Here is a 16,843-nt window from a genome sequence, read left to right on the forward strand (position 1 = left end):
CAAGGACCAAAGTGTCATTTGAAGGTAGGAGAAACAAATCTAAGGGCTACACCACCAGAACCTTCTAGCATACCACATTCTTCTGCCCTAACAAATAATCTACCCTGACTTTTATAACGATCATAAGCAGGAAGGGGCACAAAAGGCCCACCAAAGCCCACTGTGAAAAAGATCCTCGCAATCTTGAAGAACCCAACTGAAGTGCCATTGAACAAGATCGAGAATGACAGAGTGAAAGTAGATTCCACATTCCATCTCCATCTTTCTTCGAATCCTATACTTTTCAAGAGATTCGAGATGAAATCCCACCGCACATAATTATAGGGCTTCTCCATGTTTATCTTACATAACACTCTCAGAACCCCCAAAATCTCCATGTATCCAACCTTCTTCGAGTGATGAAGTTCACATTGTCTCATTCAGTCCTCTCTCATGGAATTCCACTAGTACTTTCAAAAGGTTAGTGTTAACCACCTGTCTCGACTACTGAAAGAAAGAGGGAAGCCATCTGGACTTGTTGTTCTTCACCAAGATTCATCGCTGCATATCCAACTTCCTCTGAAAAATCTCTCTCAAAATGATCGGACTGATCCAACAGAATTTTTTTGAAATGTAAATCATCAAGCAGCTGACTACCTTTTTGCTCCTTGTAAAGCTTTTAAGAATACCCAGAGAAATGACTCTTCTTTTAACTCTGCTTGTTTTTTCTCGAATCTTCACTCTACAAAATAGTTTGTTCTTTTTTCTAGCTTATCAACTTGTCGCACCCCGAACTTGGCGAACAGGCTCACCAACTTCTCAAACTCTGAATTCGGGTTATTTTTTATTTTTATTTTTTTAATGGCACCCAAGCATGACATTGGCAATAATCAAAGAGCATGAAACTCATACACTAAGTGGGCCTCCATGGGAATTAAATGGTAGATTTCATTCCCATACTTCCTCAAATGGTTAGGCCACTTAAATGCAGTTTGGGGCCACCCAAACACCCCCATGATCTCATGGTGGGGCCCACTTTAATAGACATAAAGAAAAGAAAGGGAATCTAGCCCCTCATTATATCGGGCCATTACAAATCATAGAGAGAAAAGGAGAGAGAGAGAGAGAGAGAGAGAGAGAGAGAGAGAGAGAGAGGAGGTGGGCCACCATCAAAGAGGAAGATTCAAGCCATCTAACCTTAAGGTGGGTTCACTGCTCTCAACATTCCAAGTAATTCTTCTAATCCTATGATTTCATTAAATTACTCCGTTAGTGATTTCTTTCCACTGTATTTCCCCTTTTTTTATTGCATTCTTCTCTTTGAGAAAGAACTCTACCTTGCTTCCTTCCACCTTATTAAATGCGTTCTAGTTCCAATTTTTCAACTTTTTGTGGAGAGTCTGAAGCATACCTGACTAACAAACTTTAGCTCCTTCCACCAATTTTGCATCATACTGTGAAGCTGCAGTGTAACATCCTAGATGTTTCCGCTTAAGTTCATGTTCGGTATGTTGGTGTGCATGTGTATTTTCCCTTAGTTAATAGGAATTTTAACTCGTTTCGTGAATAACTAATTATTCGTAGGGATTTTGATAGAGTTCCTTTTGTAAGAATTACTTAGAAATATGCCTAGAATCAAGTAGAAGCACTAGATTTCCCGAAAGTCTCGGATCAGAAATATTTATGATAATGCCCTTGGACCTCCCTAATTCGCGATTTCTAATCAATCAGGTAGGTAGTTTTCGTATATGTCTGGAAGGTAGGTGTAGTTTTAGGTGTGTAATGACGCCATGTATGTAGATTTTCAAGCGGGTCGCGTGATCATGGAGATCTTAACCTAGGAGCGTTCGTGGTCGTCGATTGAGGAAGGTAGTCGTGAAAGTAGCCGTACCAAATTGATCTTCTAAGTGGTAAACCCTTAACCTGGGATTGGTGTGAGCATTTGAAGTGTATAAATATGAAATCTTGAGTGCCCAAATTTGTGAATGGCTCACTTGAACCTAGACCTTGAATATGTAGTTTAACCCTTTTTGAGAATCCATTCACCACCAAATTTTTAACCTAAGCCTATCCACGTTTTGATCGTAATGCTAAAATTTCAGCTCTTAGATCATAGTAGAAGTGGCCCAATTTCTAAGTCAGCCCCTTAATCCTTGATTTTAGTGTCCATCGAGTGAGGAAAGTTAATGGGTAGTCGTAGTCAAATATTTCCCTTCATGTGAGTGACTTAGATCACTCATCACATGGAACGAATGTATGATCTGAGTGCCTCACCTTGATAAGCCATTTTCTTAAGCTCGAAGTTACTCCCTTTTTTTAAAAAAAAAATAACCGAGTTTAATCTCCCTAAATTTCATAAGGTGGACCATCCAATTGACCAAATTTCCACCGTCAATCACAACCTAAATTTTGACCACATCTTGGCCTCATATGACTACGAAATTTTATAGAACTTGGGCCATGATCTATGATCATACACCGTCGATTGATGATCACCCTAAAGTCAGTCTCTGCTTTTTGACGCAATAGGTGGAATACCATATTTAGACTTTTCCTATCATCGATCAACCATTTTGCACAATTGTTTGCCTATCATGACTATATGTTTCCTCCAATTTTGGACCTTGATCATCATGCGTGGACCCTTAATGAAGATCAAGTCTATTTTTTCCCACCTAGGTGTTCTATGATCTAACCGAGACATGCACCTTAAAGTATCTCTTAAATCTTATCATTTCTATTGTTTTATATCATTGATCAACAACTCCTAGAAGGCCCAAAAGTGGGAATATGTATATCAGCCACATCATCCATTAATCAAGAACTTGACCCATACACCAATGGGAGCGTCCAAATGAAAAACTAATCTATACACTTTGTAGCCCATCGAAGTCCAAAAGCTTTGAGTGGTTTTTATTCACGATCAACATCAAGTGGGGCCCAAATCCTCCCATCTGTTTTTCAGCCCTATTGGGCGTCCCAACCCGTGAGAGGAGAGAACTGGCAGTCATCCCTCCCCCTTGCACAAGCTTCCATAAAGCTTCTTTTGGTAAGCTAGTTTCTCCCATCCTCACGTCCAACCACTCCACCCCTAAAACTATTTTCTCTAGCCCCCTCGCGTCCCTTGCTCAGTGAAGGAGAGAAGAAGAAGAAGAAGAAGAAGAAGAAGAGAGAGAGAGAGAGAGAGAGAGAGAGAGAGAGAGAGAGAGGACGCCTACCCCATCGAACCACTCATCCTAGTGGACGTCCCACCTCATCCCTTGTTTGTAATCATCATCATCATCATCCTAGCATCATCTTGATCATCCAATAGCCAAGATGGGGAACCCTTGAAGTTTTTCCTACAACTATCATAGCTTTTCAAGTTGATGTAGTTTTCATACTTAATGTTTGGAGAATGTGTGATTTGACTTCCATCATGCTTACAGATCTGTTTTGTTGTGATGATATGTTGCAATTACATGTTTAGATGCTAAAATCATGAATTTATATTGTTTGGATTGATGATGTTCAAACTTTGGGTATTAAGAATCAAACTATATGCGTGAGGGTCCATGATTGTGCATTGATTTGTGGTGGGAACCACAGTGTTTGTGGATCGGTGGTAATTGCATGTTATGGATGTGAATTTTAGACTTGTGAACATATGAACATGAATGTAGGATTTTTTTTGTGGAATAAATGTTCTATGCTATGTTATAAGGTTTATCTTGATTAGATTACATGAGACATTGATGTGTTGTGCTATGTAATGAGATATATATTTGAGAATGCCACATCTTAAGAAACCTCACTTCCACATGTAAAAGTTATGTGGAATTGTGGGTCCATATGTGGACAAATTGTGTTACCTTGTGGGTCCATGTGTGGACAAATCATGTTACCTTGTGGGTCCATGTGTGGACAAATCGTGTTACATTGTAGGTCCATGTGTGGATGATCGTGATGAATTGTGGGTCCATGTGTGGACAAATCGTGTTACCTTGTGGGTCCATGTGTGGACAAATCGTGTTACATTGTGGATCCATGTGTGGATGATCGTGATGAATTATGGGTCCATGTGTGGACAATGGCGTATATTGTGAGACCCTGAGTTTGCGGTGGATGTGGTGGTAACTTGGAGTGTGTGTGCATTGTTGAATTAATTGGATGCTAAACTGGATTAAGGATTGGACTTAATTCATGCATTCACTAGGATTCAAGAGTTGGGTCAACTCCGTTGGGTGCTACAATAGAGGAAGCGTGGAAATACATGTTTCCCTAGAAAGCATGAGAGTCCTATTTCTAGTTGAGGAAAGGGTGGGAATGCATGTTTCTGTAGCTGTATACTATCTAATGAAAGTGTGGGGATCTTGTTTTATTAGTTGGGCTTTGGAATGCATGTTTCTGTAGTTGTATACTATCTAATGAAAGTGTGGGGATCTTGTTTTATTAGTTGGGTTTTGGGGAGCTTGTGAGAGTGGTGGGGTCACCGTGTCACTAGTGGGCTCGGAACCTCTGGTGGCTAGCGATTATGTGAAAGCATGAAAATTCATGTTTTCGCCAGAAATATGGGGATCATGTTTCGGGAAAAGCATGGGCATTCATGTTTCATCTAGTCGAGTACCTCCATCAGAGCATGCATATCATGCATCAAACATCACATTAATGTGGATAAACTTGGAAGGATGCCCTCACTAAGTTGAACCTAGGCAACTCATTTCTCTTGTGGGAAAACCGTAGACCTTGCAAGTGACAATCTCATAGATGAGCTCCAAGATGAGGAGTACTTTGGTTCATGGCAGCAGATGTCAGACGATGAAGCTGAGGCAGCTCGGCCGTGATCCACATTATTTCCACGTTATCTTTGCTCTCCCTAGTCTGAGTTAATTTGAATTTCAAACTGTAAGAAGTCCCATCATGGGTGGACCAACATTGGATTTTTATTAATGGATGGTTTGGATTTGGTTGTTTGGAACTTAGTTTAGTAGTTAAATGGAATAAGATCAATTCTCTTCTTTTATGCCATGATTACCTTCTCTCTATGAATGTGATGAATATTTGGAATATGTGGTAGCATTATGCTCAAACATTTTCATGTTAACACCCAGAAACTCAGCTTCTCATGTTGTCCACGAGAGTGAGAAATTTTGGAGTGTTACATACAGTGCCTGCAGTGATTTGCTTTTGAACTTAAATGAGAGCAAGCTAGCTCTCCTCCTAGGTGAGGATAAGGTAGGGTCAGATGCTGGCTTGGAAAGAACCCATTGGCAAACAATGCCGAAGTGAATCTCCCAATCAGGTGATACCAAAAATCTATCCAATCTGAACACAATTTGTTTTTTTTTTTTTTTTTCTTTTGAAAAGCAAGAAAATAATCTATTACTGGTCATGGGAGCAAAGGCCCTGAAACTTACGAGAAAGGGAAAGGGTACAATGGAAAAAGAAGGCGAAGGGAAGAGGACAAAGTCCACCCGAGCCAAGCAAAAGAGAAATGAAACCAAAGCTCCACACACTAAACTAAGGTAAAAACTGAAAAGAAAAAGAAGCCCACACCTCGGGCCAATGGAAAAGCTAAACCCCACTCATGGCCAGAAAGAAGAAACCCATACAATTGCTTTATCTATGGTTATTCAACGAAGTGAAAGATCTTTTCTTTTTGGAAGGTTGATGTTTTTGCTTATTCTTCCTCGGAAGGTAACTGATCTTTACCGACTCCAAGCTCCTAACATTTCAAGAGATGATCTTTAGGTTCTGTCTTTTGGTTTCCTGACTTAACGGAACTTTGTAACTCCTCTTTTTGCAGAATCTTTTCCTGCAAAATCCTGGAATATTTCTTATCTTTTCATCGAAACTCTATTCAAGGTCAAGGCAAACGTCCTTTGGGTTTTTCAAACTCAAATTCGATGGTATGAGAAATCTGAATGGCCCACATAATTTTGGCATATGCAAGGACACGGATTTCCTGCCAAAGCCTTTCATTTTGAGAGCTTATTTTAGGAAATACCACCAAAAACGAACCTGATCCAAGACTCAACTTGGCCACACAAGAGGGAAACGTGGAGAAAGAAATTCCTACCATTGAAACCTTCGTAGAACTTAACCTGATACAAAACTCATGGTCATAAGAATGTTTCAATGGCAGTGTTCCAATCCCCACTGTTTCCTCTCATGTGGCCCACATGAGTCTTGGATCCGGCCATTTTTGTCAAATGTCCTAAAATGAGCTTGCAAAATGGATGGATGGGATGTATTTCGCACAATATCATGGTAGGCCCCACCTAGCTTCCCTGCGCTGGGAGTTCCAGGAAAAGGCTTTCGCAGTAAATCAGCGTCCCATATGCAAAATGGGAGCCTTGCCACACCCAGATGCATCTACAAGCTGCTTATACACGTACCGCACGTGCTATCATAGCTCAGGACTAAGATATCTAATCCATTCATTAGAGGGGTACAAGCATGATTAACACTCCATGAATCAGGTTGGTCCACTCATGAGGTGGACCACAGTATACAAAGCAAATATTGGCTGGAACTGGAAGCTTCCTTACCCATCAACTGTTTCTAGCACATGGCCCACCTGAATGGACCAAATTTATGCTTGGACGAGAACATCAAATCCCGCCTGATAAACGGTCTAGATACTGCACATCCACAATATATGGTATGCTTTGTACACACGTGTGAGCTTTAGTAAAGCTCTCCAAATTGAGATTAAAATACCCAGAGTGAAGGAAAGACAAACTAGTGATATTTGAGGCAGAACTCAGTTTAGAGCTAGTTTTCCACGGTCACTCAAAGGTCGGCCTAGACTCCTGCAACAGTACACCATTTAAAAAATGGGGGTGACGTTTTAACCACAGTTGCAAGGCATTTCTGACCACCCAAATCACAGGCCCACTTGTGTACAGAGCATGACCCATAACTTATGCCGACAAATGATAGCGACCATTTGATTCCATCCTTGGATCTTTGGACCACTCACCATTCACAGCCATCATCAATTGGTGAGCCTGGATTCCCTGATCAGTGCATTTTTAGAGATGATGCTCCAACCACATCATGCCCCACGATTTGGATGGTTTGGATTGCCACACGTGACTGTCATATGTGGGGAGGACAGGTCACCAACATTTTCAGAATGGTAATCTTTTCCTATACTTTGGCCAATGCATACAGCCAATTCTACTTGATTGGGGTGTTTGGATGTGTGGCCAAATCATGATCGGTATAAGTTCAGAATCCTGGGGCAGCACGGAAAACCTAACCCTTAATAAGCAGGCTCTGCCTTCCTGCTTCTTCTGCACCAAATCACGATTCTAACTGCCATCTTGCACACCCAAACAGGTCCCAATTACAATCTTTAAGTATATTACACCAAGAAGATGAACCATACACCAGGCAAAACTAACAAAACAACCTTCCCGCTGCACTGATGAGTGGGTAAGTTAAAATTTAACCAACACATTGTTGAATTCAGTTACCTTAACTTCTCCGTAAAATTGCAATCAACAAATATCGACCAATCTTACGATTAGAACACAAAATAATATAACTGACAGCAGATCTCATCCACCTTGTTACCCGGCAGGACGTGTTTCCAGACGACGGCTGAAGAGGCTCGAGGCAAGTTGGCACAGGAACCCTCCAAGACACGCCAGGGTCAAGGGTATGCTCTGAGGTGAAAGACTTGGCAGCTTGGCTTGTAGGACTTCTTGTTTGCTGCCTGCTCGAACTTCTTGGTGGCAACTTCATTCTCTTCCAAGCCAGTCTGAACAAAGTACCGAATCCACCAAGACGAGCTCCGCAATTTGGCCTTCAAGAAGTGAAAGCATTCAGACAAATGTCATCGTGTCGTTGAAATGGTTATAGAAATTTACTTTGGATTGATCAGGACGGAATACCGAAAAAACTATCATGACCACATATTTACTAATCCAACCTAGGCACATACAAGCTACTAGAAAAAAGAACACGTGCATGTGCATAGACCCTAGCGTATGCATGAACGATTATACATGTGCCACACGGATGCATGTTGAGCATATGCAAAAATGGTATTCTCAAGTGCTTGCAGCATTCGCACAAAATAAAGCTCCAATATCCAAATAACCACCAATCTCATGCAGAATGGACATAAAAAGGGATAGATATTCAGCACACTACAAGAAACTGATGAAAAGGATATGTTTGACGAGGAGAACTGAAATGATGTGTACTTCCTAACAATAACACAGATCACAAGAAATCTTTTTTTTTATTTTCTTAAGGATAACAAGAGATTTAGCCAAAGATGGAATTCCAGTGCATTTACTTGACAGTTGTCTTTTCTATAAGATGAACGTGCGGTTTTCTTCTTCTTCTTTTCTTTTTCTTTTTTTCTTCTTTTTTTGCTTGTGTGCGCACATGCGTGCGTGTGTTCGTGGGTGGAGCTAGCAACAACAAAATTTATTGAGAGCTATTAAAGGGAACATTAGTTCCGATACAAAGAGTAGCAGAATTATTATCCCCCTCTACAGAGTTAAACGAACTGCTTAACCTGGAGAGCAGGGATTTGATTTCATTGAACGCGTAACAGAAAACCAAAGAGCACCTCCCCTAACAGTCCACTGAAGAACTCTTGCTGCATGGCCTTCAATGACGACCGAGGGTTGTGAATTTGCAGTGACTATGCAGTGACCTTCCCTCAGCGCCAAAACTTGGGGCCTGTATTGAGGGGCCGGGTTTCGTTGGCCCTGACAAAAGCTGATACCACGATTCCATTTGCATCTCTTATCACGCCCCCCACAGTCGCTGGTCCTCTCACACCCTTAGAAATCCCACTCAAATTCAACTTCCGTCCCCTGAGGAGGTGGGTCCCAAACGCTTTGAGTTTTAGGGACTCTATGCTTCTGTAACACCATCACAGCCCATTCTTTCTCAATGTCTGACACAGTCCAACCCCTGAATTTATTTGACATGGATGCCCATTACATGACTGATGCTTTGGTTTTGTCAATCAGGGTCCTCATACTCGCTCATCTCTGAATATTCTGTTGTTTCTTTCCCTTCCATAGCTCCCAGTTTATAGCAGCTGGAATAAGATTCCATAGAATTTTCCTTTTGCTTTAACAAGGACCTTTCCTCCAGCTGATAAATAACCCCGCAGCTGAGAACTCTGAGACCCGTGCTACCCAAAGTTCCGACAGGAAATGATTCCATATGGCCGAAGCCATCACAATGAAGGAACAAGTGCTGAACATTGTGGCAGGTCTAAGTTTGCATGGCTGAGGAGATGGATGATTAGAGGGTTCCCGAAGGAGTTTGAGGAATCCAGAAATGGAGATATTGCACCTCCAATTTGCAAATGACACCCTCATTCTTTGTGAAGCATCGGTGAAACAGATTAGATAATTTGAAGAATAGCTTAAGATGCTTTGAAGTTGTATCAGGCCTCCGGGTGTAATGTGTGGAGCTCCCATTCATTTACTTGGGCTTCCACCTGGTGGGAAACCAAATTTGGCTACGCTGTGGAATCCAGTTGACAGAAAGAATATAAAAGAAATCAGCCAAATGGAAAGAATCATTTCTCCTTTTTGGAAAAAGAAGTACACTTGATTAAGGTCACGTTATCTAACTTACCAGTGTATTATACGTCCCCTATTCAAGATACTACAGTGTTGGCATCCATGATAAAGCTCCGAAGAGACTTCGTGTGGGAAGGTGAGGAAAGGAATAGATTTCTTCTTGGAAGTTGGGGAGATGTTCAGAAGCCGGTAAGTGAAGGAGAGCTTGGTACCAAAAAAGTTAAAGAGCAAATAATTGGGCATTGTTGAGCAAATGGTGGTGGAGATTTGGAGAAGGGCCAAAAGCGCTACGGAGAAATGTAATAGTTGGAAAATATAGCTCATCGGAATAAGAATGGTATCTAGGTATTGGAAATAGGTCAAGAGGATCACAAATTTTGAGTGACATTAGTAAGGTCGGCACGCGGAATGAGGGTCAAAGCAGAAACATCTCAACCCACGTAGGGAAGTAATTTAGTAAAGGTTTATGGAAGGAAAAGGAGAGGACCTCATTTTTGGAAGGATGCATGGTTAGATGAGATCCCTCTTGAATCATCTAATCAATGCCTCTATGAAATTGTTATAAACAAGGAGACAAAAGTAGACGGTTGCTATGAGATTGTGAGAGTGATGGAGTGGTCTATTAGATGGTCAACATCCCTAGATGAGGAAGAGTCTGATGATGCAGGACCGATGCATGAACCAAATAACATGTGAGATCAAGTAATAGAATTAAGACCAAAAAAAAAAAACCACAAGCATTGCCATAATCATGCATAATCCTAGCCTAAGTCACCAACATCGTTACACAAGATCATTAAATAAAAAGAAACTAGGGTCTAATGGATTTAGGGACATCCAATTAGCATAAGGTATAGTCTATTTCAAAATTTGAAAACCTAATACAACCTATGGTAAAAATTAAGGTTTAGGTAATTTAGGAAAATAGAAAAGTTATGGATTTTAAATTTAGGGTTAAGGTTTTGGGAATAGAAGAAATGTGAAGGAAAGATGAGTTTAGGAGTAGACAAAGGCTTAGGTTGGGAGAATCGAAGAACTTGAAGAAATATCTTGATAGAGGGGAAAAGAGATGATGGTGTGGGGAATGATGGAGAAATCACACCTCTGTTGATGAAGATTAGCCTCGCACCAATTTTCCTTCCAAATCACATGGAAGTATCTTCAAATCTCATGAAGATGGAAGAAGAAGAAAGCAGGATCATTTTCTCTTTTTTTATCACAAAACCTAATGAGGGAGAGAGTCACACGCCCACCCTCATTTTATAGCTTCACCAAGTTTCACTAATTACAAAAAAAAAAAAAAAAAAAAAAACACCACCTTATGAAATTTTAATAAAAATGACCTTAGTCTAAAGAGAATCTTCTAAATCACTCACAAAGATGTCCAAACATAAAATAATCAAAACTAAATCCTAAAAGATGATAAAATCTAAAAAACTGATGTGAACGATCCACGATCAATGGCCCGATCATGTGACCCATGTGATCCAACGGCCCGATCGTCACGTCCGTCCAATCCAGCGGTCTGGATCACTCCATAAAGCAACCCATGTGCATCTTCCCAATGTGGGGTCTTCCATATACCCGCACATGCACATGAGATCTTCAACACGATCACGAGTACTCGCCTAGCCACAGGAAAATTGATGCGGCCCGCCTCTTCCTCTGATACGTACACAAAGGTGTACGTGTAGTGATGTCCTCATCGACTCTCCCCAGCTAAGAAGAGTCTGCCCCTGGCGGACTAAAACTCATGTAGCCCTCTAAAATGTTTGGATCTAAATGTTGTAGCTCATCCTCTGTAATCCACGTACTGTCTGAAATCAGCATGTGCTTCCACTTGACGAGGAATTTCTAAAATCCTCCATGCCAAGTGGAAACTGCTTATGCATCTAGCATGTCTTCTATCTGTTTGCTTTGAGCAAGCAAGGAGGGTAAAGGTGGTAATGGCTTAAATGATTGGTCAGGTAGGAGCCATGGATTTGGGACTAGGTCATGGACTATGGAAGGGTCTGTGGATGGATCAAAAGGTGAAGTAGCGGGGCCCTTGTCTTGTACTAGATCTTCTACATTAAAAGTAGAGCTAATTCCCATGGTCGGTGGAAGGTCTACTACATATGCATTAGGACCCAGTTTCTGCAGTATTTTGTATGGTCCTGCACTTGTAACTTTTTAACGACCCCATGTGAAAACCGTTCAGGCCTCATACGAACCATGACAAAATCTCCTACTTGAAATTCATGAAACCTGCGATGAAAATCAGCAAACGCTTTGTATTTTTCATTACTTACATTAATTCGCTTCTTAATCTCACTGTGCAACTCATGTATGTGACGTGCAAACTCATGTGCGGACTTAGATAGCCTATGGGACAAACATAGGTATGAGATCTACAAGTTTCCTAGGTTTGTAGCCATGCACAACCTCAAATGGAATGGTGCCTATGGACCTATTGATGGAACTATTATATGCTAACTCGGCTATAGGCAAAACGGAATCCCAAGCTCGGACGTGATCACTCACAAGACATCTAAGTAGATTTCCAAGACTCCTATTGACAACTTCAGTTTGACCTTCTGTTTGACGGTGATAGGCAAATGAAAATTGAAGCCTTGTCCCCATCACGTGCCATAGTGTCTTCTAAAAATAGCTCATAAAGCGTACATCATGATCAGACACTATGGTCGTAGACCATGTAAACGCACTACCTCCCCAAAGAAAAGCTTAGCCACATTGGAGGCATCTGACGTTTTCGAGCATAGAATGAAATGGGCCATTTTGGAAAAACAGTCCACAGCCACAAATACGAAATCGTGTTTCTGGATAGTTTCCAGTAAGCCCAACACGAAATTCATACTAATATCCTGCCACGGAGCGTGGGATACTAGCAAAGGCTTACACAATCATGTATTTTGCTTCTTCTACTTTGCCAGTTGACAAGTCCTATACTGCCCAATGATCTTAGCTCCATCTCGCTTGAGACTTGGCCAATAAAATTTATCCTCCACAAGGGCAATGGTCTTGTCCCTCCCCAAATGATCGGCTACCCCTCCTGCATGAAGTTCACAAACTAGGAAATCACGGAGGTACGGGGAATGCAGAGTATGTCACCTTTAAATAGGAACTCATCGATGATAACAAACCCGCGACTATCGATCGACTATCTCATAGTAACGCATACAAATCTCCAAAGTCTGCGCATGTAGGATACTCCTCTAAGAGCATCAGCGAGTTTGTTCTCGACACCAGCCTTATGTTTAAAAATGAAAGAGTATTCCTGAAGAAATTGGACCCATTTAGCATGCCTAAGGTTTAGTTTCTTTTGTGAGTTGAGATAATGTAAGGCTTCGTGGTTAGAGAACAAGACGAATTCTTGCGGTAATAGATAATACCACCAATGGCGCAAGGATTAGACAACCGCATAGAATTATTTGTCATAGATGGAATATCGTTGTTTTGCCTCATTCAACTTCTCACTAAAATAAGCAACAGGGTGCCCTTCTTGACTGAGCACACCACCTATACCCACCCCAAATACATCATATGCGACCTCAAAGACTTTAGAAAAGTCCGGAAGGCACATTACGGGGGCTTCGCTCATCTTACCCTTAATTTCCTTAAAAGCTTTAGAGGCAACTTTAGTCCATACAAACTCCCCTTTCTTGATGCAATCTGTGATGGGAGCCATAATGGAGCTAAATCCTGTAATGAACCGCCTATAAAAAGTTGTCAAGCCATGAAAGCTTCGCAACTCATGAATATTGCGTGGTTCAAGCCATTCAACTATGGCTCGGACTTTCCTGGGGTCCGCTCTTATGCCCTCATATGGTACGATGAACCCTAGAAGATAACGCTATTTGACATAAATGTGCACTTCTTAAGGTTGGTATATAGTTTTTCAATTCTGAGGACCCTACAAACTTGCCTCAGATGGTGGAGGTGTTGTTTCTTTGATGTGTTTTTTTTTTTTTTTTTTTTGTTAGTTTGTTCCTTTGATGTGTTATAGATAAGAATGTCATTAAAATACACCACAAGGAACAAAATACACCACAAGGAACTTACCCATAAAGGGTCTCAACACCTAGGTCATCACTCTCATAAATGTGCTCGAGGCATTAGTCAAGACAAAGGGCATGACTAGCCACTCGTATAGCACATCCTTTGTCTTGAAGGCTATCTTTCACTCATCTCCTGAGCGTATATGTATTTGGTGATACCCACTCTTAAGGTCAATCTTCAAAAAGATTGTGGCATCCGCCATTATGTCTAACATATCATCAAGACGCAGTATGAGAAACCGATACTTGACCATGATTTTAATGATGGCTTGATTGTGGGGTTCTGTAGAAAATTTTCACCACAGAGAAAAAATTTCGATAGACTAGCCTTTGCTAAAAACCTGCTCTGATACCAAATTTAATGCAAGACTGATACATGAACCAAATAACATGTGAGATCAAGTAGTAGAATTAAGACAATTAACCAAAAAAAAAAAAAAACAAACAAACAAGCATTGCCATAATCATCACAAATCCCATGAAAACCAAAAGAACATCATGCATAATCCTATCCTAAGTCACCAACATTGTCATACAAAAAAAAAAAAAAACTAAGATGTAATGGATGAAGGGACATCCAATTAGCATAGTGTATAGTCTATTTCAAAATAGAAAACCTAACACGTGGGTAAAAATTAGGGTTTGGGTAATTTGAGAAAATAAGAAAGTTAGGGATTTTAGATTTAGGGTTTTGGGAATGGAAAAACGGTAAAATAAAGATGAGTTTAGGAAAAGACGAAGGCTTAGGTTGGGAGAATCGAGAACTTGAAAAAAAATATCTTAATGGAGAAGAAAAGAGATAATGGTGTGGAGATAGACGGAAACCTCGCACCTCCGTTGATGAAGATTAGCCTCGTACCAATCTCCCTTCCAAATCACGTGGAAGTATCTTCAAATCATATGAAGATGGAAGAAGAAGAAAGTAAGAGCCTTTTCTCTTTTTTAAATCACAAAACCTAATGAGGGAGAGAGTCACACGCCCACCCTCTTTTTATAGCTTCACCAAGTTTTACTAATTACAAAAAAACACCTTATGAAATTTTAATAAAAATGGCCCTAGTCTAAAGAGATTCTACTAAATCACTCACAAAGGTGTCCAAACATAAAATAATCAAAACTAAATCCTAAAAGAGGATAAAATCTAAAAAACTAATGTGGATGATCCACGATCAATGGCCCAATCAAGTGATCCATGCGATCCAACAGCCCGATCGTCACGTCCCTCCAATCCAGCGGTCTAGATCAATCCATAAAGCAGCCCATATGCATCTTCCCAATGTGGGGTCTTCCAGATGCTTGCACATGCACATGGGGTCTTCAGCACAATCACAGGTACTCACCTAGCCACAGGGAAATTGGTGCAGCCCGCCGGCTCCTCTGATACGTACGCAAAGGTGTACGTGTAATGACGTCCTCATCAACTGGCCGTCTCGCAAGATTATTGAATAGACTGAATGGTATAAGCATTAACCAAGGCGAAGAAGACAGCAAGATGTGGAGGGGGCATCAAATGGAAACTCTTCATCAATCTTGCTTCTCAGTTAGTCAAGCGGCATAGAAGGCCCGGTATCTGTGAAATATAATTGCACAAAATGTGGAGCGAAGTGCCAACAAATTCGGGTGTGGGAGAGGTAAAGCACCTCTTTCAAAATGTAAATAAGTATAAATAGAAAGAAAAACAAGCAGGAGCAATATTCTGAAGTGGGGATTTGAAGCCGGAGAGGCACCCCATTTAGAAGCATCCTGCAACTAAGAATTGTGAAGGTCTCAAGTGCTCCAGTCCCTCCAAGAGTCACAAAATTCCCATGGGTAGCAGAGGCAAATAATATACTCACACTTGAAAATCTAAAGCAAGAAAGCAGGAAATGTTTTCCCAAATAGATGCGTCACATGCAAGGAGAATGAGGAAATAGTTGATCACTAATTCCTTCATTTTCCGATGGTTAGAGAGATTTGGGCACACTTCTTGTCCCATTCTAGGATTGGGTGGTTTCTCTATTCATCTATAGAAATTTTGATGAAGGTATGGAGGGGCAGCCCATCCAAGAACCAAAAAGAGATTGCAAAGAATGTTCCTTTTTTGGATCATTTATGGCATATGGAAGGAGCAAAATGTTAGAATATTCTAGGATACATCTTCCTCAGTCGAGGCACTATTTGAGAAAATACTTCTCATTATAATCAATTGGGCCCTTGTGAGAGTTGAATTCTTTGAAGAGGGAGCTGCTTGGTTGTTGGGACCGCCCTAGTGCTGGAGCAAATGTGGTTGTTTATCTTGTAATCACTCTTGGGGTGGATAGTTTTTCCCTCTAGTTGATAGAGGGTATCTTGTACAGGGGTCATTTGCCCACGAAATTTTATTTTCATGTTTCGTAATAAATTCGTCAATTCTCAAGAAGAAGAAGAAGAAAGATTGAGATCCATGGCATACAGTAGAGCAGCATCAACACCATGAACTAAGGGCCAACTTCTTAAAACAATAGTGAACACTTCTTGGTGGAATATTATACCAACTGGAATTTTGATTTGAATCAAAAGCCAAGTTGGCAGCCAATACTGAGTTTTTAAACCTTGAACTAAACAATTCACCACTTGTCTAATTTAGATGAATGGTCAGGGGGTAATTTTGCACTCATACAACCACCACATCCAAATTAGGACATAATCAAGGAGCTTTGTTAGTTGTTACCAGTGTTCGAATTGTTGGTATCGTTACAAGTTTCGCTGGCCGGAGATAAAGATATAATATCGTTGTCGCCGATAATATCGCCGATAACCGGAAATGCAAGGAAAAGGGGGGAAACATGGAGAAAATGGTAGAATTTTTTAGTGAAACTTCAGGACATGCCTAAATACACATATTTACATATTCAAGAATGAAAAAATTGCAAAAAGAATGCATTAAATTAGAAGTTTCCATTTAATGGGGGCCAAAATGCATGCGTTGTCGTAAGAAATCACTCAAATAGTAACCAAAATGAGTTTATATAATACAAATGCAACTGGCATACAGTAATTAAGACATGTAAAAGCAAATGAACTCAAAGATGTCAAATCAAGGATGGATTAGATTATTCAATCAGTGTGGTATTTGATACTCTGGCTACGTATGACACTTGATACCTAGCATTTGAAAATGGTACATGTGGCAAATTCTAATATAATCTAAACCGTTTTCACTTCATTAAGATCTGTGTGACCTAATCAAGAGGTTAGATGGCAAAAAAAAAAAAAAAAAACCATTACAATGGCCCTATGAAG

The 16,843-nt window shown here is 40.6% G+C and overlaps 1 protein-coding gene across 3 annotated transcripts in view; it reads right to left on the bottom strand.

Annotated features, from left to right (window-relative positions):
- Positions 1-7,366: 7,366 nt before the first annotated feature.
- LOC131218831 (probable pectin methylesterase CGR3) overlaps positions 7,367-16,843 on the bottom strand; it is a 37,405-nt gene continuing 27,928 nt past the window's right edge. For all 3 annotated transcript variants that reach the window (XM_058213671.1, XM_058213672.1, XM_058213670.1), the window contains one exon: positions 7,367-7,774. In XM_058213671.1, coding sequence (XP_058069654.1) covers positions 7,622-7,774 — 153 coding nt within the window. In that variant the 3' untranslated portion in view covers positions 7,367-7,621. The remainder of the gene's footprint in view (positions 7,775-16,843) is intronic.

Source organism: Magnolia sinica, chromosome 11, assembly GCF_029962835.1.
Source record: "Magnolia sinica isolate HGM2019 chromosome 11, MsV1, whole genome shotgun sequence".
Lineage (NCBI taxonomy): Eukaryota > Viridiplantae > Streptophyta > Magnoliopsida > Magnoliales > Magnoliaceae > Magnolia > Magnolia sinica.